General features: G+C 29.9%; 2 protein-coding genes across 2 annotated transcripts; both read right to left on the reverse strand.

The window, feature by feature from the left end:
* Positions 1–2,057: 2,057 nt before the first annotated feature.
* LOC145030828 (thioredoxin F-type, chloroplastic-like) lies at positions 2,058–4,057 on the reverse strand. The gene is made up of 3 exons (XM_078979251.1): positions 3,688–4,057; positions 3,263–3,362; positions 2,058–2,353 (listed from the first exon to the last, which is right to left on the reverse strand). Exons 1-3 carry the CDS (start codon positions 3,999–4,001, stop codon positions 2,219–2,221), a joined length of 549 nt encoding a protein of 182 aa, XP_078835377.1. The 5' UTR covers positions 4,002–4,057; the 3' UTR covers positions 2,058–2,218.
* A 13,928-nt stretch (positions 4,058–17,985) lies between these two features.
* LOC145030829 (uncharacterized) lies at positions 17,986–19,768 on the reverse strand. Its single transcript, XM_078979252.1, has 4 exons — positions 19,458–19,768; positions 19,286–19,368; positions 18,555–18,610; positions 17,986–18,193 (listed from the first exon to the last, which is right to left on the reverse strand). Exons 1-4 carry the CDS (start codon positions 19,627–19,629, stop codon positions 18,115–18,117), a joined length of 390 nt encoding a protein of 129 aa, XP_078835378.1. The 5' UTR covers positions 19,630–19,768; the 3' UTR covers positions 17,986–18,114.
* Between the last annotated feature and the right edge of the window lie 3,624 nt (positions 19,769–23,392).

The following is a 23,392-nucleotide window of genomic DNA, read 5'->3' on the forward strand; positions in this document are numbered from 1 at the left end:
TGCGGTCAATGACAAGGCATTCATGATAGACGAATGCTACATCAATGCGCCTCTTCCAGTTTATATGAAATGCTTTATAACGTGGATCGTATTAGACCGATTCAAATGGATATGAAGAACAGTTGGTCAAACTTTGACCCATTCAAAATATTATCATCATCTTATTTGATTTTTTCATTATTATTAACAGATTCAGTATTTAGCGATTCAATTGGATATGAGGAACACTTGGTCAAAGTTTGACCCATTCAAAATCTTATCATCATCATCTTATTTAACTTTTTCATAAATGTTGACCGGATAAAATTTAGTATTTACCGATTCAATTGGATATGTGGAACACTTGGTCAAACTATGACCCATTGAAAATCTTATCGTCATCATCTTATTTGACTTTTTTCATAAATGTTGATCGGATAAGATTTAGTATTTACCGATTCAATTGGATATGATGAACACTTGTTCAAACTTTGACCCATTCAAAATCTTATCATCATCATCTTATTTGACTTTTTCATAAATGTTAACCGGATAAGATTTAGTATTTACCGATTCAATTGGATATGATGCACACTTTGACCCATTCAAAATCTTATCATCATCATCTTATTTGACTTTTTCATATTTAACCCATTCAATTTGAAGATAAGCTTAGAAGACCTATTCAAAATCTGTCTTTGATCAGATAAGATTTATTATTCTCCGATGCATAAAATTATTGTATGTGATGCTTAAAAGCTTGTACCTCTTAAAATTCAGCAAAATCTAGTAAATGCTTTTTAAGGTATATATATATATATATATATATATATATATATATATATTTGATAAAACCGTCTATGAGATGTGATTATCCTCTCTTACTTAGCGTATGAATGTATTGTTTCGTATGTACAAGAACATACTTCAAAGTGTTCGCTTCAAACAAGTTATACTAGTCTCTTTTTTTTTAAAATCAATTCTTTGTATCAAGTTTGTCAAGATCAAGATTAAGATGCAGATAGTGAAATCAAATTTAACTTGATGTTGATTAAGATGCTGATAATGGAATCAACTTTAACTTTTCGAGCATGAATCATGATTTTTGTTGCTTCAAACCGTAAAAATTAAGAATAAAACATCTTACCTAGAAAAAAAAATCAATTTGATCATATATAACGACATAAGATCACAAAGGGATTATTATGAGTGCATTATGTCTAATTCGAAATGAATTGATGAAATAGTGATGCTTAAAATGTCTTCTTGCAACTTGCGATGTTCGATTACAAGTTGAACAAACGAAATTTTGAGACTCAACTATATAATAAAGTATAGAGGTGAGATCGGGATCATAATGTGATTTAGAGGGGGTGTTTAGCGTAGCTTTTAACAGCCAAAAGTTTTTTTTGAAAAAGAAAAAAAGTAAAAGATGTTTGACAAAATTAGTTTTAAAAAATTACTTTTGGAGTTTTTATACAAAGAAACTTTTTGGAAAAGTTAGAAAATCCTGACTTTTTGTAACTTTTCCAAAAATGATTTTTGGGCTTTAAAAAGTTAAGCCAAACACCCCCTAGATAGTGTTTCACTTGTAGGGTCTTAAAATCTTAAGATCTTAAATGTTGTCAATTTTTGAGACTCGGGCTAAGATTGATAATTCAACTATATATGTCTTCTTGCAACTTGCGATGTTCGATTACAAGTTGAACAGACGAATTTTTGAGACTCAACTTATAATAAAGTACAGAGGTGAGATCGGGATCATAATGTGATTTAGGAGGGGTGTTTAGCTTAGTTTTTCACAGCCAAAAGTCCTTTTTGAAAAAGAAAAAAAAACAAAAGATGTTTGACAAAATTAGTTTTAAAAAGTTACTTTTGGAGTTTTTATACAAGGAAACTTTTTGGAAAAGTCAGAAAATCCTGACTTTTTATAACTTTTCCAAAAATAACTTTTGTGCTTTAAAAAGTTAAGCCAAACACCCCCTAAATAGTGTTTCACTTGTAGGATCTTAAAATCTTAAGATCTTAAATGTTGTCAATTTTTGAGACTCGGGCTAAGATTGATAATTCACGTAAGATCAAGATCAACAACCATGCTTTGTATTATGTAGAAAAGCATTAATATATAACATACTAGATTAAATATTATCCTATCAAATTAAAACTTACATAGATTAAAGTGGAATAACACCCTCATTTCTTAAACATTATACACAAATGTACCATAATCATGTATATATCAACTTGATCTAACCTCCTCGATTGCACCAACTAATTTATCAATCTTAGCCCCTGTAACCTCTTTTACAACCTTATTATCTTTGAGAATCTTGAAAGTAGGAACCACTTTTATTCCTAACTCTTTTGCCAATGCCTGTTATTCATCAATCGATATTCACAATATTCAGTATATGTGTGATGGGTCTTGGTTTATATCCTTTAGTTTATCATTTTTTAAAACAGTATTGATAGATTTTCAAAATCCTTAAAAAAAAAAAAAAAAAAAATCATTCCCGAAGGAATGGTATGTTATTCCTTTGATTTTTGTTTAAGTTAGTTGAAAAGCTAGCTGATAACTGAAAAGCTAGTTGCTAGCTAATAATCTAGTTGCTAGCTTATAAGCTAGGTGATAAAAAATAACGTTTGGTAAAAACTAGCTGAAAGGTATAAAATGGCGTAAAAGGACATTTAGAAGAAAAGGTTTTTATAAATAATTAAGGGTATATCTGGAAAATTTTAAAAAAAAACTCCTGGAAAGCTACTCAAAGTAGCTTTTTAAAAAGTTAGTTTATCAGCTACTTTTTGGTTTGTCAAACATGACAATTTTAGAAAACTCAAAAAATAAGTTAGCTTAACAAGTAGCTGTGGTGCGCCAAACATAACCTTAGGCTGATGTAGCTTTTTAATGACGCGAATTTTTTTGAAAAAATAAATCAATATTTTAATTTAAGTAAAATTTTGTTTTTCTAAATAACTAAATGATAGTATTTGTGTTTTAACTTGTTTGAGTTTTGAATAAGCTTTTATTATCTTTTAAATTTTTTATTTTTTTAAATATATTGTTTGTTAACTATCATTATTATTATATAGTATTTCATAGGGTTAAAATTATACATTATATTTACATATAACATAAAATATTTACATGTTCACCATGTCAAAAAAGCTACTGTGTTTCAAAGCTTTTTCACATTGCTTGTAAATTTACAAGCACAATGTATGCATTTTGGTATGATAAATGATGAGCATCAAAAAGCTTATTTTGGATCAGTTAAAAACTGACCCTGTTATCTTGATTGCAGTCAAGCTTTAGGAAGACCACATCAAGGTACTTCTCAGCTAATTGTTTGTATTTTGGAGCAATCACCTTGCAAGGACCACACCTGTTTAAGTTTCACGAAGAATTAAATCCACAAAACACCTTAATTTCGCAAGCAATCGAGTAGAAAAAATCACTATGTTACACGATTCAATTGTATAAATACAAAAGAGTGATGTTGAATGAATGAATTTAAACAACAAATTTTGCATAATTTCGAGATATCAAAATTGAATCAGTGGTTGATAATAATGAGAACGAGAGTACGAGACCTTAATTTTTTGAAGTTTACTTTACTGGATCTAGAGGATAAGATGATAAGAACAGTAATTCAATTTTAGGAAAGAAAGAGTACGAATTTGAATTTGAGTTTAAGCTGATTTACTAACCATTGAGTGTACATATCGAGAACGACCATCTTATCACCGGCGGCATTGACCAGAGGCCAAAACGTGTCTTGACTAACCTCCGTCACCTGGCCGACAACCACCGTGGGACCGGCGGTTTCCAAACTCGATCTCACCGTCAACGACGAGCTCAATCCTTTCCTGTTTCCGTTTTTCTTATTTGCAATCATCAGAGACGTAAACTGATGAATGTCTCCGGCGACGATGGATTGTTTTGCGAAACATGACGGCAATGAGCTAATCGACGACGATGTCGATGGAATTGGCCGGCAGATTTGATGAATTTGCAACGCCATTGTAGGCTTGGAGCAAGTGCGTGTAGTATCGGAGTGTGTGTGTGTGGGTGAGAAATGTGCAAGTATTTGAAAGCTTTGGAAGGAAAACTTGATCGTACGATTGAGATGTGAAAGGACGAAAATATCCTTGACATTGATTTGTTTGATGCGAATATCTTGAGGGCAATTCTGTGATGTTTTTCTTTGTGAGAAATTTCTTGTGGCTAAAATGCATCGTCAATAATGATATGCTAGATAGTAAATAGTATATTCTTAAATAACATGTTAATATTTATCAAGGGGTATATAGGCATATGGGGACCAATTGCAAGAGAAAAGCCCAAAAAGGAAAAAAAGATAAAACTATCAAAAGTGGCAACCCATTTGGCTGACAAGCCTTTGGTAGCAACCAATTGTAAAGAAAGTTAATTAAAAACAAAAATGGTGCTACTAATTAATTAAAAGAAAAATAATAATAATATCATATATTTAATAATTAATTTATCCATATTTATGTGGGTGTGTTGTTATTAAATGGTAAAAAAAGGTTTAAAAATAAGAAAATAATATTTTAAAGAAAAATAATAATAATATTTTATATTTAATAATTAATTTATCCACATTTATGTGGGTGTGTTGTTATTAAATGGTAAAAAAAAGGTTTAAAAATAAGAAAATAATATTTTAAAGAAAAATAATAATAATATCATATATTTAATAATTAATTTATCCATATTTATGTGGGTGTGTTGTTATTAAATGGTAAAAAAAGGTTTAAAAATAAGAAAATAATATTTTAATAAAATATTTGTTTGTTGTTGATTGCTGATAAACATAGGTAATTATTCTTAAAATCTATTATTTTTAAATCAATAAAGAAAACTATTTTTACAACATTTTTTAATACATCATTTTATTTTTGAAAGTTTTTTAATATTAGACATGTATCCTCATTTGTTTGAAACGTTTCATAAAATCTTCTTCTATAGTTTTTTTTGTTTAAAAAAGTCATTCATTTGTTATACCAAACAAAAAAGTCATTCATTTGTTATACCTCTAGGCTCCACTGTTATTCAAGTGATTTAGATAGAGGTAAATGGGAAATCAGTAAAAATAAAGAGCATAGTTTTAATGGAGGATATTTAGGGTATTCACACCGATTAGTTGTTGCAATTGATTAGTTGTTGCAATAAAGTGCTTATAAGAATGTAGGATGGAACCTTTAGAAGAGATTTAGACTCTAGAAATTCTAGCAAGCATTGGGGTTATTTTTATTATCTTGGTGTTATATTGAGTTTTTAATCAATATAATTAAGCTTTTTACTATTGTTTTTTATTTTAATTTAAGATCTAGTTCATAGCAATATCAATATCATACTTCACATTCATGTTATTACATCATTTATATAGCTAAAAGAGTAAAAATCAAATCAAATAAAATGTTATAATTTTAATTTACATATTTAATAAACTATATTAATTTGTAAAAATAATAAATTTATAAATACACAATATATCATTATGTCACAACTAACATTTTGGCTAGGAAATTATGTATGTATGTAATCAATTCTTGATGTATCTTGTAACTTCAAGTTTAAGGTTATATATATTACTCATTCAAAAACAACTATTCAAATCAAAAACTCACTCGTGAAGCCCAAAACCTAATTCTATACATTTCATACACTCTACTTGGGGCTGTAACCCTAATTTCCCGGTTCAAACATTTATTGGGCCGGGAATCATTTATTGGGCCTAATGGGCCAATAAACCCACAACTTGGTTATTTTGGGCTAAGAATCCTCATTTGGGCCCTAAATGGACCCATATTCATGAAATTATAGCATATTGGGCTTAAAATGTCTTATTTGGTTTTCATGGGCCTTGTTGGGCTGAAAACCATCTCTTTTGATCATAATGGGCCCAAAACCCATTTCCTTTTATTATATTGGGCCGTAAATACCAATGTGGGCCCAATGGGCCAAAAACTTCCTTATTGTACAATTTCGGGTATATTCAATACTAGCCCAAACATCCAAAAATTCTCACCATTCCCTATCCAATTCTTGACCCATACATATGTATGTAAAAAAAAGAGAGAAATTCATAAGATCCAAGACTTAACACTTAATCTTTATTCATAAGTAATCCATGCAATTACCTCACATGTTTCCAAGGTTAAGTACCGTAATAACCATTCCGTTCTTCTTCTTTTTATTCTCGGCCAAAGGAGAAAAATATCCACTCTCCATTCAAACTTCCAAACACACTAAGACACCTCTCTAAATCCTAAAGAATTCTCACTTTTCTTCCAAACTTTCGTGTGTGCTTGTGCGTGTGTTCAAGAATATTTCATCAAGGTTCATCATTTTGGTAGGATACTCTCTATTCAAGTGTTTAACTTCATCATAAGACAAATCTTTCACTCATTAGCACTCCAAACCGTGATTCATGCTCTTGGAATCTCCTAGAATTCAAAGATCTCATCAAGGAGTAAGCTAGGCCAAAAAATCCTTCAAACTCTTCACGAAAACCGAATCCAACACCCCAAAGTGAGTTGATACCCCTTATTTTTGGTTTTTACTATGTTTTGGGGGAGGATACATGTTGCTTTATGTTAGATCTATGTGTTTGTGCATGTTTATGTGTGTTTTTCCATGTTATATGTTGAGACTAAGTGTTAAATCTTCATAAATGTCGAAAGATCTACAAAATTTTGGTGATGTTTGTAAATCAAAACACTTTATGCAACTTGTCATGATAATGAAAGAGATTAAACATGTTATGGATGTTTGAAACTATTTAAAAATCATTTAAGGGGCCATTTTTGACAAATAAAAAAAAAAGGTGAAGCCTTTAGGGCATTCACGGTTTTTCAAGGACCAAAAGAGTCATCTTTATATAAAAATGAGTCTTAAAGATATTTATGGTTTTAAAAGGGCCAAAAGTGTTAATTTTCACAAAATGGGCTTATCATTGGGCCTTCACAGTTTCATGGGCTTAATTTGTAAACTTTCGACTTTTTGGGTTAAATTTTCATTTTAAACAAATTTGATCCAAAAATGTAAATTTTTGGTTATATGGGCTGAAAATGTAAATTTTATTAATCTTGGGAAGGTTAAGTTTCTATACATTTGGGCTGTAAAGGTAAAATTTTCATCAAAAAGGGCTGAAAATGTAATTCTAACAAAAAGTGGGCTAAAATGATATTTTATTTAAAATAAGCCCTTAAATGTAAACTTTTGGTCTTAAAGGACCTAAAGTGTCATTTATACCAAAAATGTGCCCTAATTGTAAATTTTCGGTTTTATGGACCAAAAATGTCATTATTAAAAAAAGTGGGTATTTTATGTCATTTTGGTAAATAATTGAATTTAAATAACCAACGTAATAATAAACGGACTAAGTACGTCAATTACACTTTTAATTGGGCCTGGAATATACATTACATGTTTATTGGGTATTTGTGGTCCATTTACATTCTTATTGGGCCTAGAATATACATTACATGTTTATTAGGCCTTTGTGGTCCATTTACATGCTTACTGGGCCTGGAATATACATTACATGTTTATTGGGCCTTTGTGGTCCATTTACATGCTTGTTGTGCCTAGTAAACTTAAACATACTCTGAAACATTATTTATTGCGTTACATAGTGTAATACAATGTTCGCGTAAATTCAGTTAAGGCTCTTGTGAGACATTTCATTCATCCGTACCTATCTAGTGTACAACCTTAAGCCTTTAGTTATAACCAAAGTCTTCTTGAGGGAGAGCGAGAGTTTGTGTATAGATCTATACGGGGTTGACTCCCCTACACCTGAGTTGTTCGCTACAATTACACTAGGCCAGTCTAGGGTGACAAACCTTACCTTAAACAAGTCGGCACCTAAAAATGTCATGACAGGCGAAGCAGTCATTATCAAGTATGGTTATAACGACTCACATAGAGATTAACTCCACTGTAAAATTTACAAAATACATATACAGTTTTGATCATACGAAAAAATACATACATACATTGGTATCCGGTCTTAGGGTTTTAAAACCACAACACTTTTATAAATAGAAAATATCAGAATTTCCTGGGAAAACATACAATTATACGATACCTTCTACTTACAACAGAAAATATAGGATTTTCTGGAACACTCTTTTTATACACGTTCAAAACAGAAAACACACATGCTTTACACAAGATTTGATACAAAACTTTCAAACCATTGTACATAAAATATCGGATTTTCTAGTGTTTACTAAATGATACAAAACCTTTCATTCAAACATGCTTATGAACTCACCAATGTTATATATGTTGACGTTTTCAAAATAACTTGTATTCTCAGGAAATCGTTAAGCAAGTGGACATCAAGAACATGTGGATTTTTGTTGCAATTTGTTGCTATCATACACTTTATATTTTTGGGATGTAACTTTTATAAACAAGTACAATGATGTAAACTCAGTACTGTTGTAATATTGTATGTGTGATGATGATGTCTCGTTTTAATTATATACACTGTGATGATATTAGAAGACAAAATCACCCAACCTCCGGACGTTTTCGCCGTTTCTCCGGTTCGGGGTGTGACACATTAAGTGAGTAATGAAATGTTAATAAAATGAAAGGATAGAAAGTAGAGAATAGATAAATAAGTGGTTGATAAATATTAAGTGATTAGTATGACAGTAAAAGAAAATATGCACTAAATAATAATATATCGTAAATCAACTATCATTAATCATATACTTATAATTTTCTACTGTTATTTTTCCTATCTAGATTATTAAATATTTCTTATATGCATGAAGTTATTCTAAATATAAAAAAATCTAATAAATACATCAAAAACCTTCACCTAGTGACTTATTTTCCATGTTGTGTTTCGTACGTCATAACTAGGTTGCTCCTTTTATATTTTGGAATTTTTGCTAAGAAAAATTGGCATTGTAGCACAATCAAGTTTCGTTGTTATCACGCATGGACCAATTATGTATTTTTTTCGCTCATTTACCATTAACGTTTCAATTTACATTTCAAATGTGTAATTATATGACCTGGTGTGGGAATTAGCAAGTTAATTACGTGAAAGGTTGGAAAGAAAACAAAATGTAAACATATGATAGTTATTTAACTGACTAATTCCCACATCATAAAATGGCACATCTGAAAGGTAAATTAAAAAGTTAATGGGTCGTAACAAAAAGAAAGTGGGTTGCAACAACAAAAAAAAAATTTGGATGCATAAACAATAGGAGTAATCGGACAAAGAGCATTCTTAGAGTCCAAAAATCCAAGGTTGGAAAGAACCCTAAATGTGGCATTTGTAAGGGGGAGGAAATAACAAAAGAGCTTGGACTTTGGGAAGTCCCTCTAAGATAGCAATCAAGAGAAAGAGAGAGATAGAGAGAGAGAGAGAGAGAGAGTTGTTAGTAGGGATGTTATTTAGTCCGAACTAGACCAAAATTGAATAAATCAAAAATCAAATAAGCCTCAAACTAAGAACCAACAACAAGATCGAATACCAATATTCGGTTCCAACCGGTTCCACTCCGAATTGATTCTATTAAAAAATATTTATCTTAGAAGGTGTTCGGAACCAGAACCAGACCGAAACCAAAAACCGAATAAGCCTTAAAACTAAGAATCGAAAATCATACCGAATAACACTATTCGGTTCCACCGCTTTTGGTTCCGTTTCGGTTCAATTTTTAAGTTAAAAAACTCATCCCTGGTTGTTAGTAAAGTAGAGAGGTAGGTAAATTTTTATTAATGTTAGTGTTATATGTTTATTTAATTAACTAATATTGTGTAGCTAGGTCAATGACTATAAAGGTTGGAATGGTTGAGAGTAGGGCATGAACGATTCAAAGGCATGATTTTGGGAAAAATCATGTGTCACGACGTGACCAACCAAATGAAGATCGTGTTTATGGGGGATAATCACGACATGACATGTAGGTGGTCACGACGTGACAAGGATTGCAGCCCAAGCCCATTATCTTTTAGGGTTTCCTTCGTGTTTAAGAAACCCTAAACTCGGATTTAGGATTCAATTTCTAGCCTCCATCACTCTCAAACCTCAAAAAACCCTAAACCTAATTCCTTTTGATGGTTTTGGCTTATTTTGGTGGTTTTAGTACTCTTTAAAGGAAGTACAAGGAGAACTAGTGCAAGGATCAAGCAAGCAACACCTTCTCATCTTTGATATCACCTTCTGGACCATTTGTAAGGATTCAATCTTCTACCTTTATGTTTTATTCTCGTAAATCTAAGTTTTTCTAATCCTTTTTTATTCATGGTTTTGATTTGAGCGAATGGATGGAATAAAGTTGGCAACTTTATGGTCCTCCTGAGTCCCTAGAGCATCATATCTTATAGATCTAAGAATTGGATGTGATTTGTGAACCTTACATGTGTTTTAGGTCATTTTCTTGGATTTTAACCTAGTATGGGTGTAGAACATGCATGTCCATAAAGTTGTCATTTTTATGAACCTATGGAATCCCTTAAAGCTTTCTTGAAAGTTAGAGTTGAAGACTTAATGGATTAAGGACTCAAACTACTAAGGTGTTGCCTCATACGGTAATTGTGACGTGACATAGAGAATGTCACGACGTGACAATGGTGGATCCTTTGTCTATATTGTCATGTTGTGTTCATTACATAAACAAGGAGGGTTTACGTCGTGGTGTTCGCTGAGTGAGTTGTCTGTGACCGAGTTGGCTGAATTGGAGTTAGATCGAGTTGGAATCAGGCTGAGTGTGTTCTCACAACGTGACCACGGGTTGGTAACAACGTAAGAGTCAACTGTTGCTATTGTTGGTAGTTGAATTTGACTTTGACCATTGATTTTTTAGCATGGTTGACTTTTAGTTAAATTGTTGGATTTAGGGTATAAGCTAAGGTTGGACCTTGTATGTTTTGTTAGGTGTGTTGTAGCACCAGTTACATGGCATTAAAATGTGGTTTAGCTAATTTCATGAGTCAGGTGAGTCTTCTCACTATATTGTATAGGATGCTAGCTATCTTTGTGACTCATGCATTGATATGTTGGGTTGGGCCGATTAATATGTTGGGTTAGGCCTATTGATATGTTAGGTCGGGCCCATTGATATGTTGGGTTGGGCCCATTGTATTGTTGAGTTAGGCTCACCGATATGTTGAGCTGGGCCCATTGATGTGTTGGGTTGGGCCTATTGTATGGTATGTGGTATTTTGGGGAACTCACTAAGCTTTGTGTTAACAATTTGTGGTTTAAATATTTTTAGGTACTTCTATTTTCAAAAGGAAGAGCACGACTTGATCCCGCAACATCCCCTTGATTTTATTCTGCATTGTTATTTGGTTTTACTTTGATGTTGAGATTCTTTATACTATGATTGGCTTGTAACAGTTTTTTTTTTTTTTTTTTTTTTTTTTTTTTTTTTTTTTTTTGGTGTTTGAAAATTTGAAAATTTTACTACTATTTTTGCAACGTTACAGGTGAGGGTGGTGAAGATCATTTTGAACAACAACATAAAAATGAGGATCAATCTCAACAACAAGATGATGAGGATCATTTTGAACAACAATAACATGACGAGGTGTGAGAAGCCGGAAATAAGATTGAGGTGGTGTAGGAGGTGAAGCAAGTCAAGGAGTTGAAGCGAGTGAAGCATGTCAGGGAGGTCAAGTGTTCACAATGATCATAAATAAAAAAAAATACTTCTTTATTTCAAAAAAACTTAGAACAAAAAAAAGATCGGAGCTCACTATTGAGTTTAAACAATTCCGAAAACTTTGTGTCGGGTTTTATGGGTCCATGAAATCCTTTCAGGTGCGATTAAATCACATATGTATATCTTCACATTCACATCCTCACTTAGGTACTGTTTGTTTTTTGAAAAAAAAACATTTTCAAACCTCTTATTGCTGAGCGGCGCAGCACATGTGCAACACTTTTCATCTCGCAGTTATTTGTTTTTCAGAAGTCTTCGGATTAAAAAATATTTGTGCGTGTTCTTCTCGGCGCAACACTTGTTTTGTCTCTTCCTACCTCTTCCAACCTCTTCTTCTTCTTTTTTTCTTGCTAAAATATTGATTATATATTGCTGAAATCTTATTTCACTTTTTTTTTTTCGTTTTTTCTTTTTTGTTTATTCATGTTGAAATTTTTTTCCCTTTTTTTATATTGAATAATAATAATTTGTTGGTGAAATATCATTATTTTATGTTAAAATATTTTTATTTTTTGTTAAAATATCATTATTTTTTGCTGAATGTCATAAATTCTTGCCGAAATGTCATAAAGTGTTAAATTTTTAGTATTAAAAAACTATTTTCGGTTTATAAAATAAGTTTATTTTAATTTTTTAATATCTGCAGCAGCATGCAGATGTTAAAAAAACAAACATTCTTCTTATTACAATCTGCAGCCGTTTGGTCTATTTCTTCTATTGTAGAGGGTTGCAGAGGTTGTCCACAGATTTTATAGAATTTTGCTTAAAAAAACAAATAACGAGTTTTTGATCATAATAGGGTGGGTGGAAAAAATATCTACCATTTTAATGTTCTTTCAAAACTATTTACCATTTTAGTGATTTTCTCCTTTTTCTTTTATTTTTTAGTTTCCTTTTCAGTTTTTTTTTTTTTAATTTAAATATCTTATTTTTCTTTTTTCCTTTTTTATTCCTCCTTTTTATTGTTTTTCTCATTTTCTTTACTTTTTAGTTTCTTTTCAGCTTTTTTTTTTTAATTTAAATATCTTTTTTTTTCTTTTTTATTCCACATTTTTATTATATATATATATATATATATATATATATATATATATATATATATATATATATATATATATATGACAACTTTCATTTTAGTTTTTTTATCCTTTTTTTACTGTTTTTTTAAATATATGTTTTCTTTATTTGTTTTTTTTTGTATTATTTAAATATCTGATTTTCTTATACAACCTTTTTACTATCAAATTTTAGCCTCAACATTAAAAAATCATAAAAAACCACCACTATAATCAAATTTTAAGGTGCAAAAATTCCAACATTCACATACAATTTTTTTGAGTTTTCGACCATAATAGGGTGGATGGAAAAAATATTTACCATTTTAGTGTTCTTTTAAAACTATTTACCATTTTAGTGTTTTTCTTCTTTTTCTTTATTTTTTAGTTTCCTTTTCAGTTTTTTTTTTTTAAATTTAAATATCTTATTTTTCTGTTTTTCTTTTTTATTCCACTTTTTATTGTTTTTCTCATTTTTCTTTACTTTTAGTTTCTTTTCAGTTTTTTTTTTAAATTTAAATATCTTATTTATTTTTCTTTTTTATTCCACCTTTATATATATATATATATATATATATATATATATATATATATATATATATATATATATATATATATATATATATAAAAATGACAACTTTCATTTTAGTTTTTTTTTATCCTTTTTTACTGTTTTTTAAATATATGTTTTTTTTATTTAATTTTTTCTGTTTTATTTAAATATCCGATTTTCTTATACAACCTTTTTACCATCAAATTTTAGCCTCAACATTAAAAAATCATCAAAAACCACCACTATAATCAAATTTTAAGGTGCAAAAATTCCAACATTCACATACAATGTTTTTAAAGTGAAAAAAAATCTCAACATTGTTGTTACAAAAACCATTGTAGGTGAATGTCACCACAAAAAAATCCAACATTGTTTATTACAAAAAGAAAAACATCACAATTAGTTTCATATTGAACCGGTAAAAAATCATTACCTGTAAAAAATATATATATTGTTTTTTAAATTACCTTGACATAGACGGACATCTATTAAGTGGATGACTCTCCAACCATTCTCGAGCACGTGGATTTAACGGGACATAATCGAAAACGATGTCCGTCTATACCAAGGTAATTTAAAAAAATAATATTTTTATGGTATTTGTTATAGTTATTCTCTTGTTATTATTATTTTTTTTACAAGTAATAATTTTTTACCGGTTCAAGATGAAGCTAATTGTGATGTTTTTCTTTTTGTAATAAACAATGTTGGGGTTTTTTTTTGTGATGTTTTTTTTTTGTAAGGAACAATGTTGAGATTTTTTTCACTTTAAAAAAATTGTATGTGAATGTTGGAATTTTTGCACCTTAAAATTTGATTATAGTGGTGGTTTTTTATGATTTTTTAATGTTGAGACTAAAATTTGATAGTAAAAAGGTTGTATAAGAAAATCAGATATTTAAATAATACAGAAAAAAAACAAATAAAGAAAACATATATTTAAAAAAACAGTAAAAAAAGGATAAAAAAACTAAAATGAAAGTTGTCATATATATATATATATATATATATATATATATATATATATATATATATATATATATATATATATATATATATATATATATATAATAAAAATGTGGAATAAAAAAGAAAAAAAAAAGATATTTAAATTAAAAAAAAAAGCTGAAAAGAAACTAAAAAGTAAAGAAAATGAGAAAAACAGTAAAAAGGAGGAATAAAAAAGGAAAAAAGAAAAATAAGATATTTAAATTAAAAAAAAAAAAAACTGAAAAGGAAACTAAAAAATAAAAGAAAAAAGAGAAAATCACTAAAATGGTAAATAGTTTTGAAAGAACACTAAAATGGTAAATATTTTTTCCACCCACCCTATTATGGTCAAAAACTCCAATTTTTTTAAAGTGAAAAAATCTCAACATTGTTCCTTACAAAAAAAAACATCACAAAAAAAAACCCCAACATTGTTTATTACAAAAAGAAAAACATCACAATTAGCTTCATCTTGAACCGGTAAAAAATTATTACTTGTAAAAAAAATAATAATAACAAGAGAATAACTATAACAAATACCATAAAAATATTATTTTTTTAAATTACCTTGGTATAGACGGACATCGTTTTCAATTATGTCCCGTTAAATCCACGTGCTCGAGAATGGTTGGAGAGTCATCCACTTAATAGATGTCCGTCTATGTCAAGGTAATTTAAAAAACAATATATATATTTTTTACAGGTAATGATTTTTTACCGGTTCAATATGAAACTAATTGTGATGTTTTTCTTTTTGTAATAAACAATGTTGGATTTTTTTGTGGTGACATTCACCTACAATGTTTTTTGTAAGAAACAATGTTGATATTTTTTTTTCACTTTAAAAACATTGTATGTGAATGTTGGAATTTTTGCATCTTAAAATTTGATTATAGTGGTGGTTTTTGATGATTTTTTAATGTTGAGGCTAAAATTAAGGTTGTATAAGAAAATCGGATATTTAAATAAAACAGAAAAAATTAAATAAAAAAAACATATATTTAAAAAACAGTAAAAAAGGATAAAAAAAAAACTAAAATGAAAGTTGTCATTTATATATATATATATATATATATATATATATATATATATATATATATATATATATATATATATATATATAAAGGTGGAATAAAAAAGAAAAATAAATAAGATATTTAAATTTAAAAAAAAACTGAAAAGAAACTAAAAGTAAAGAAAAATAAGAAAAACAATAAAAAGTGGAATAAAAAAGAAAAACAGAAAAATAAGATATTTAAATTTAAAAAAAAAAAAAAAAAAAAAAAAAAAAAAAAAAAAAAAAAAAAACTGAAAAGAAAACTAAAAAATAAAGAAAAAGAAGAAAAACATTAAAATGGTAAATAGTTTTAAAAGAACACTAAAATGGTAAATATTTTTTCCATCCACGAAAACTCACAAATAACACCTTACTTGTTGAGTTGTACAAGCGAGAATATGACATTGGGATCAGGGTTAATAGGATTGTATTGTACAAGCCAAATAAGTAAATAAGGATGAAATGAATGTATCGATTCAGGTTCAATTCAAAAAGTTAATGCATTGTAATAATATTGTTTTTGTAAATAACACCTAAACAGCAAGCTGTAATTCAAAAAATAATAATAATAAATAACATTAATTCGAAAAAATTTAATATTCAAATGTGATTGCAAATTAACCCAACCCCACCCTTCCTCATGTCAACAATATATTAACAAAAATCTCATGTCGCATATACTAAAAAATAGGATATTAACTAATATAATCATTCATGAATGAGCTTATCTTTATATAAAGTTATAAACTACCTTTTTACCATTTGAAAAAAATAACACCATATCCGAAATATGATCATTTAAGGTTATCCAAAATATGATCATTTAAGGCTATTTAATACCAACTTTATGTCATATTTTTCTAAAAAAAATATTTTGACTCAAATTTTAGGTTTAGGACAAAGAACATTTCAAGAACATTTCGACATTTCAAGAACATACTAAATATCCAATGAAAATTTCAGAAAATTTGAGAATTTTTTTTTTTTTTTTACTGAAATCTAAACAAATAAATAAATAAATAAATAAAAATAAGCAAATCGAAAATAGTTACAGGTACATATGATGTGATATTTTGTTGAAGAAAAAAAAATGATATTAGACATTTTAAAAGGCTATGCGATAAATAGTTTTTGAAAAATATTTGTTACAAATTCTAAAAAAAATAAAAATAAAAAAAATAATACATCTTATGTACTTATTTAAATCCAACATGGGAAATGATAGTAGGGATGTCAACGGGTGCAATGGAACAAAGAGTGCATTCCCCGTCCGTGAAATTTCCCAATTCCCCGTTCCTATCCCCACCCCTAAAATGTCCAGCCTTCCTATCTCCGCCCCCACCTCCGAATCCCCCTTATCACCCCACCCAGCCCCCGATTGATTTTGGGTTAAAAAAAGTTATTTGGGTTAAAAAAAACTATTTTTTAAGTAACAAATAATTATTTATAGCTAAATCTACATGTTAAAATTAAACAAATTATAACATCTTAAAAACATTATACTAACAACTTAAAAACATGTTTTTTATTGAATTTTAAAAACTCAAAATCATATTATTATTTATTATATTTATATAATTAATGTGTAAATATATGTATAATTATTAACACGAACCCCATAAAAGTTTCGAGACGGGATTGCCCACCCCCACCCCTGCCCCCAAAATTAAAACGGATGTTAACCTTGACCCTATCTCCGTTTCCACCCTCATTTTTTTTTAATAAATACCCCCAAACGGAAACTGAATCCCACGAGACTTTTTGACATCACTAAATGATAGTTATTTTCTCAAATGCTCAAAAGTTACGTCATTTCTGATCTTCCGATAGGAATGTGGTCATTATTATGATGGTCTAATGATGATCATTTTGTGTATGAAGCATTTCAAAAGGGAGGTGACTCAATATCAAACCCTACATGCTTCAATTTTGTTATGGTCCACCATTAAAAAATATAGATTGGTATATGGTCCATGGATCCTTTTCAAAGGAACAATAATTGGAGAAACATGATATGATGGGATGGTAATGAAACGGAACTAATATATAAACATACCATGCCTTCTCATTAAATGTCAATGTCATATACATGTATAATAGATAAGACATGGGTCAAATCCATATCATAGGTACTATCACTTGTTTTTTTCTACTATCTCTTACACACAACATCACAACATTATAAATTTTTTATACTTACTTTATACAACGAGTATAAAGAGAGCATCCATGTCTTCGTAAAAATGATCATATCATCGGTACTATCACTTGTTTTTTTCTACTAAATCTTACACACAACATCACAACATTATACATTTTTTATACTTACTTTATACAACGAGTATAAAGAGAGCATCCATGTCTTCGTAAAAATGTAAAAATGATAGTCTCAGTCCCAATCCCAGTTCTAATTTTCTTAAATTACTTTATACGTCCCCGTCCCCGTCCCCATCACCGTCCCCGTTCGTAAAAATGAGACTACCGTTCGTAAAAATGATAGTCTCAGTCTCAGTCTCAGTCCCAGTTTTTTAAAATTACTGTATACGTCTCAGTCCCAGTTTTTTAAAACTACTATCTACGTCTACGTCCCAGAACCAGAACCAGAAGATGGAAATTGCAGAATGTAAGATAGTAATATGTGTTTCTTATTACACGATAATGCAGAAATTCATGATTTTTAAGGTACAATAAAATCCTAGGGATTGAAAACACGAAGATAAACATTCGATGAAAAAGAATAGGTAAGCTATAAGCTACTCTTCTTTGTACCTCTTTTCAACTTCCTCCATTGTTTGAATCTCCTTGTGGTACTTGCAAACACGATAGACACACCTGCATCACATCACATTCATATACATATTGTCAAAAGAAGCATTTTGTTGCATAAAATACAAAAGAACACGGTATTCTTTCACCATTTTATCGATTTAACCACTGAACTATTATTTTCTTTATGATTAGTATAATTATAGTTCCTAAATCAGTGACTAAAAAAGAAAATATATATAGGTTGGTTCCTAAATCAATAATAAATAATAGTTTAGTGGTTACATAGGTAAAAATAATACTTCAGTGGCTAAATCAATAAAAAAAAAGTTCAGGGGCTATACAGTAAAAAAGAAGTATATAATTATTTAATTATTACAGAAAATAGTTAAACGGCTAAATCAATATAAGATTTTTGAACACTTACCAGTAAAGAAGACAAGCTGCACAACACAGAATAATATTCCTCTGAGACTTGTATATCTGCAACAACAGTTTATATCATCAATACACAATTTTAATGCCCTTCTTTTCTAGATCAATTTTAACACTTTGAAAACATACAAAAATAATCGAATATTTTTTAACATCATTTATCTAGAAAACACTTCATTTGTGAAAGTGTTTGAATTGGAGAAAACCACAAATCAAATATACTATAGACTAAATGATTAAGATGAATATATTTCAATGAAAAATCACCCAACTTGAATTCTTAAATGTATGTTTTTATACTAAAAAGCTTCTGAAAAGGTGTAGTATGTTCATAAAACAAGAACTTTTACCAATGGCATGATTACTGGTTATACAAGTGAGGTGATTTCACATATAGCTTAAAACAAGATGAAAATGCTTTATGTGTAACACCACAAGCCATAACATTATACAATATTGACATGATTACTGACTTCAGTAGATCAAGATGAAGGTTCTTTGAAAATTCAACCATTTGAAGAGACGAATCACTTTCATAAACGAAGAACAAATCACAATCATAAGTCCTCACTACTCTCAAGATCTATCGCAAAGCGAAAGCTTGAAATTAGTACCTGATTGGCTAATTCCAACCAAATATGTTCGCCAGATGCAATAAATTCTATATAGATGTTAAAAACCCCAAATGAACGATCACATGTTAGGGTTTACAAGAACAATTACCGATTTCTCGTATCGATCTCTCTCAGCAGCAGTACAAGCCTCACCAGAACACATCAACCTGTGCTCGTTCTTCCAGTAGATATCTGGAACATCATTAGTCATAAAAATTAGATCGATTACGAAAGTAAGAATCAATATCTAATTAAGAGCGCAGAAGAGATAATAAGAAAACCTAGAAGCTGAAAACTAGCAAAGGGGACGATGAACATGGAGGGCTGTAAAATGAGAGAAATTAGAGAGACGAGAGTAGACTTCACAGCCTTGGGAGAAGGTAAAGTTATCAAGACGGCCATTACTGCCTCCGCAGCAACAACATAAGTCAAAATCATCCATTGCAACCCCATTTTTGTTCTCTGCTGTGCTACCCAGTGATATGAGATCGGTTGTTTGTTCCTGATTTTAGGGTTTTGCAGACCTTACTTGTCGACCAAGGTGGACGAAGAAGGTATTTGGCACGTGTAACGCGGCACCTACAATGAATGTCGATAGACTTTGATAACTTTTAGAAAAAACTTGGTTAGCATTGAATTTTGAATTTTTGGTACAAAAAAATTTAGCCTAACCTAAGGTCTAAAATTTTTATTTTGTGGTAACTTTGGTCCAAAAGTTTTCCCTCTTAATAGGTTTGACTTGTCAAGTGTATTTTGATCATTCCCTCATTTATTCCCTTTATTTATTTAATAAATGAGAGTATGTATTCCTTTACTGTCATACGGATGATATCAAGCCTCCTTCGCATTTATAGTCCCTAATTATTTGTTATTCGATTCACTTTTTTCATCATTGAGTAAGGATCAATAACCCTAATCCTATTTCCAGGTTGTGAGCTTCGATCAGGCGAATTTCTCAGTGAATGTATATACCAATGTGGAACGTAAGATTGTCAAACAAATCATTCAACGCAAGGGTGACATATGGTATGTATTTTGGTTTTTGCTCACTATGTTGTATTTTTATGTGAAGCCATATAAAATTTGTTTTTGTTCTTGTTTTTATTATGGACACCATATACAATGTTTACCATCAAGTTACATCATGCGGGTGAGTTCACAAAGTTTTAATGTTGATAGAATTGTTGTGTATGTTGTTTGGTGGATATAGAAGAGTTTTATGTTCATGAAATGGATATCGTCATAAAAGGATCATGATACTCAATTCCACTGGTTATCTACTATCCTTTTCAACTGTCCAAGGGAGACATGCATTTTGGACTACATACCCTAGGAAATGATGATGATGTTTGTAATCTTTCCCAATATGTGAAGGAGCATAAAATTATAAGGGTTTACATTGAACATGGTATGAAAATTTTGCTTACTTACTTTATGGCTCCTAAATCTGTATTATATATATATATATATATATATATATATATATATATATATATATATATATATATATATATATAGAAATTGAGGAACATGAAACCCATGCAACTAATAACCAATCCTTTGATATGCCACATAGATATAATATACATCCCCTGTTTTACATAATGGTATGTCAACTTCACTAAAACAAGTTGGAATTGTAGGCAATGAAGTTGATGTAGCTTTGTCATTATCCCCTAAGTATAATATGAAAGGGGGTTGGATCAAGGACAAAGCTTTGTCATCATGTAGTAAGAAATTGGTCATGGATGATGTTGGTAATGTTAGGCTTGATGAGGATAAGGATCATGCAGCTAATAACTTTGATAAAGGGGTTTAATGAATTTAATGAGGCAGTTAATGACTTTAATATTGGGTTTTACCAACAGATTTTACAGTCTAATTTTGAAGTTGATAAGGTAGTCAATAAAGAGAATGAAGATCATGAAAGGGAAGAATTGAATGAATCAATAAAGTTAGTGACAATGTAGATCATGAGGTCAATTAAGTTAATGACAATGTAGATATAAGGGATTATGAAATGCATGTTGCAATTGAAGATGAAGGTAAGGCTAAGAGTGAAAGAGAAAGTGATGAAAAGTGAGGATAATGAAGACAGTCACTTCTAAGTGGATGAAAAGAACATAATCCCTGAAGTAGAAGTAGATATGAATGATTTTTACATGAGTATTAATCTTGAAGCAAAATTTATGGAAAAAAAGAGTAACAAATCCTAGAGATAATGAGAGTGATGACGACCCTGAAGATTTGGATGTAATTGATAATAATCAATGGGAGTCAATGGATGAGGATTCTCATATGGAAGCGAAGAATAAAGTTACTAAAACAACTGGGGAATGAGACAAGGTGCTCCAAAGGAGAGATATGTAAAGTAACTTTTACGTTATGACAAAATATAAAAGTAAAAATGAGTTAAAGGAAAAGATATGATTGCATGTATTAGAAACCAAGAGTAATATATTCTTTAAAAAATGAAAAAAAAAAATGGTTAAGGGTTGTCTGTTAAGGGACTGTAAGGTTATAGGCCAACAATAGATGGTAGTTGGTTTATAAAAAATACAATCATGAATACAAATATTAAAAATTGGATCTCCAACTACAAAGTTCACTGCTAAGCAAATAACAGACCAGGTTGAATCCAACCCAACAATCCCAATGAAAGCTATACAAGATCAATTGCAAAAGGAGTATCAAGTGTGATTCTATACACACAAGGTATTCAAGGCTAAATTTAATGTAAGAAAGCAACTTATATCTATAAGGTAGAGCCTATTAAAGGTCGACCAATATGGCCTATAAGTGAATATCCTATTAAAATCCCCCCCCCCCCCCCCCCCCCCCCCCCTAATCAACATGGGAGTCCCGTAAAAAGGAGAAAGCAATATAAGGAGGAGAGAAGCCAGAAGAAAATGGACCTAATCTTAGTAGTCTGTAGAGTTAAATGGACTTTAGGAATTAAATCATTGAATTAAATAGACTTTGCACGTTTAGTCTCTATTAAGTTTTAAGCAGAGGTCCATACGATTTCAATTTATTATGTGGATAAGGCATGTTATATGAGTTTATTACAATTTGACGAGTACAACACCGTCAACCCTAGGTTCCAACATTCAGCATCACCAACCCAAAGCGTAGGTTGTTTCCCTTTTTCAAATCAATGTTTACTCCTCTACCACCACCTCACGCGTACCCCTCTTCCTTTTTATCTCTCTATTCGTCACCACCATTGGCCACCTTTAGTTTCTCCTGTGCCATGTTTCCTCTCTCACCGTTAACCTTCAACGACCCTTCGGTTTGATCGGTTGGCCACCACTAGGTTTGTCAATATCTTAAGTATTTTCTCTTTTTTTTTTTGTCATTACGGATCTTTAACAAATACTCATGTGATGAATTTAGTTATCGGTTATACGATTCTTGCCCATCATCTACCTTCTTTAACCCAATGAACCACCGACATCATGCCTTTGTCTACACCTTAACATTTGACCTACAAGTTAAAAATAATAATAATAATAATAATAATAATAATAATAATAAACTTCTATCGCTAGAGACCTACAACCAACTCAAGTCTACATGTTTCTCTAGATTTTGCCTTTTTTTTTAAAGTTTGCAATAGTTCGGGGATCTAGAAAGTATTAACTCTAGTTTATGTGGAACTAAACATTTTTCCTAATTTTTGTGCTTTTGATTTTGATATTGATGTCGACTACAATATTGGAATCTAAAACTACACAAATAACCATATTTTACAATGAAATATAACTTTTGTAGAAATGACCACACTGCAGTGCACCAATAAGAAAGGGTGATCAAGAAGACAAAAAGGGTGGTTAGGGTAGTGGGTAGGGGTGGGTTTGGGTTGCATTGGAATTTTATAATTTAATATTAATCCAAAATTGTAAATAAGTAAAAAAGTAAATATATTAAAAAATAATAATAATAATAATAAGGATATAAAAAACATTTTACATGCCATAATGACCAACCATGCAAGAAATTGAAACTCGTAAGCAGCTTAGTGTGTGACTTTGTTAACCACAAGAACTAATGGTGGAATTTTATCTTAATAATAATAATAGTTCAATGGCTATATCAATAAAATAGTAAAACTAGGTCATGCTTTTCTTTATTTTTCAAAGAACCTCAAAAAATGTTTTTTATATATGTATTGGTTCGCTCACTACGAAAAATAAATAATTAAGCAATAAAACGA

This window comes from Lactuca saligna, chromosome 2 (genome assembly GCF_052625555.1).
Source record: "Lactuca saligna cultivar CGN05327 chromosome 2, ASM5262555v1, whole genome shotgun sequence".
NCBI lineage: Eukaryota > Viridiplantae > Streptophyta > Magnoliopsida > Asterales > Asteraceae > Lactuca > Lactuca saligna.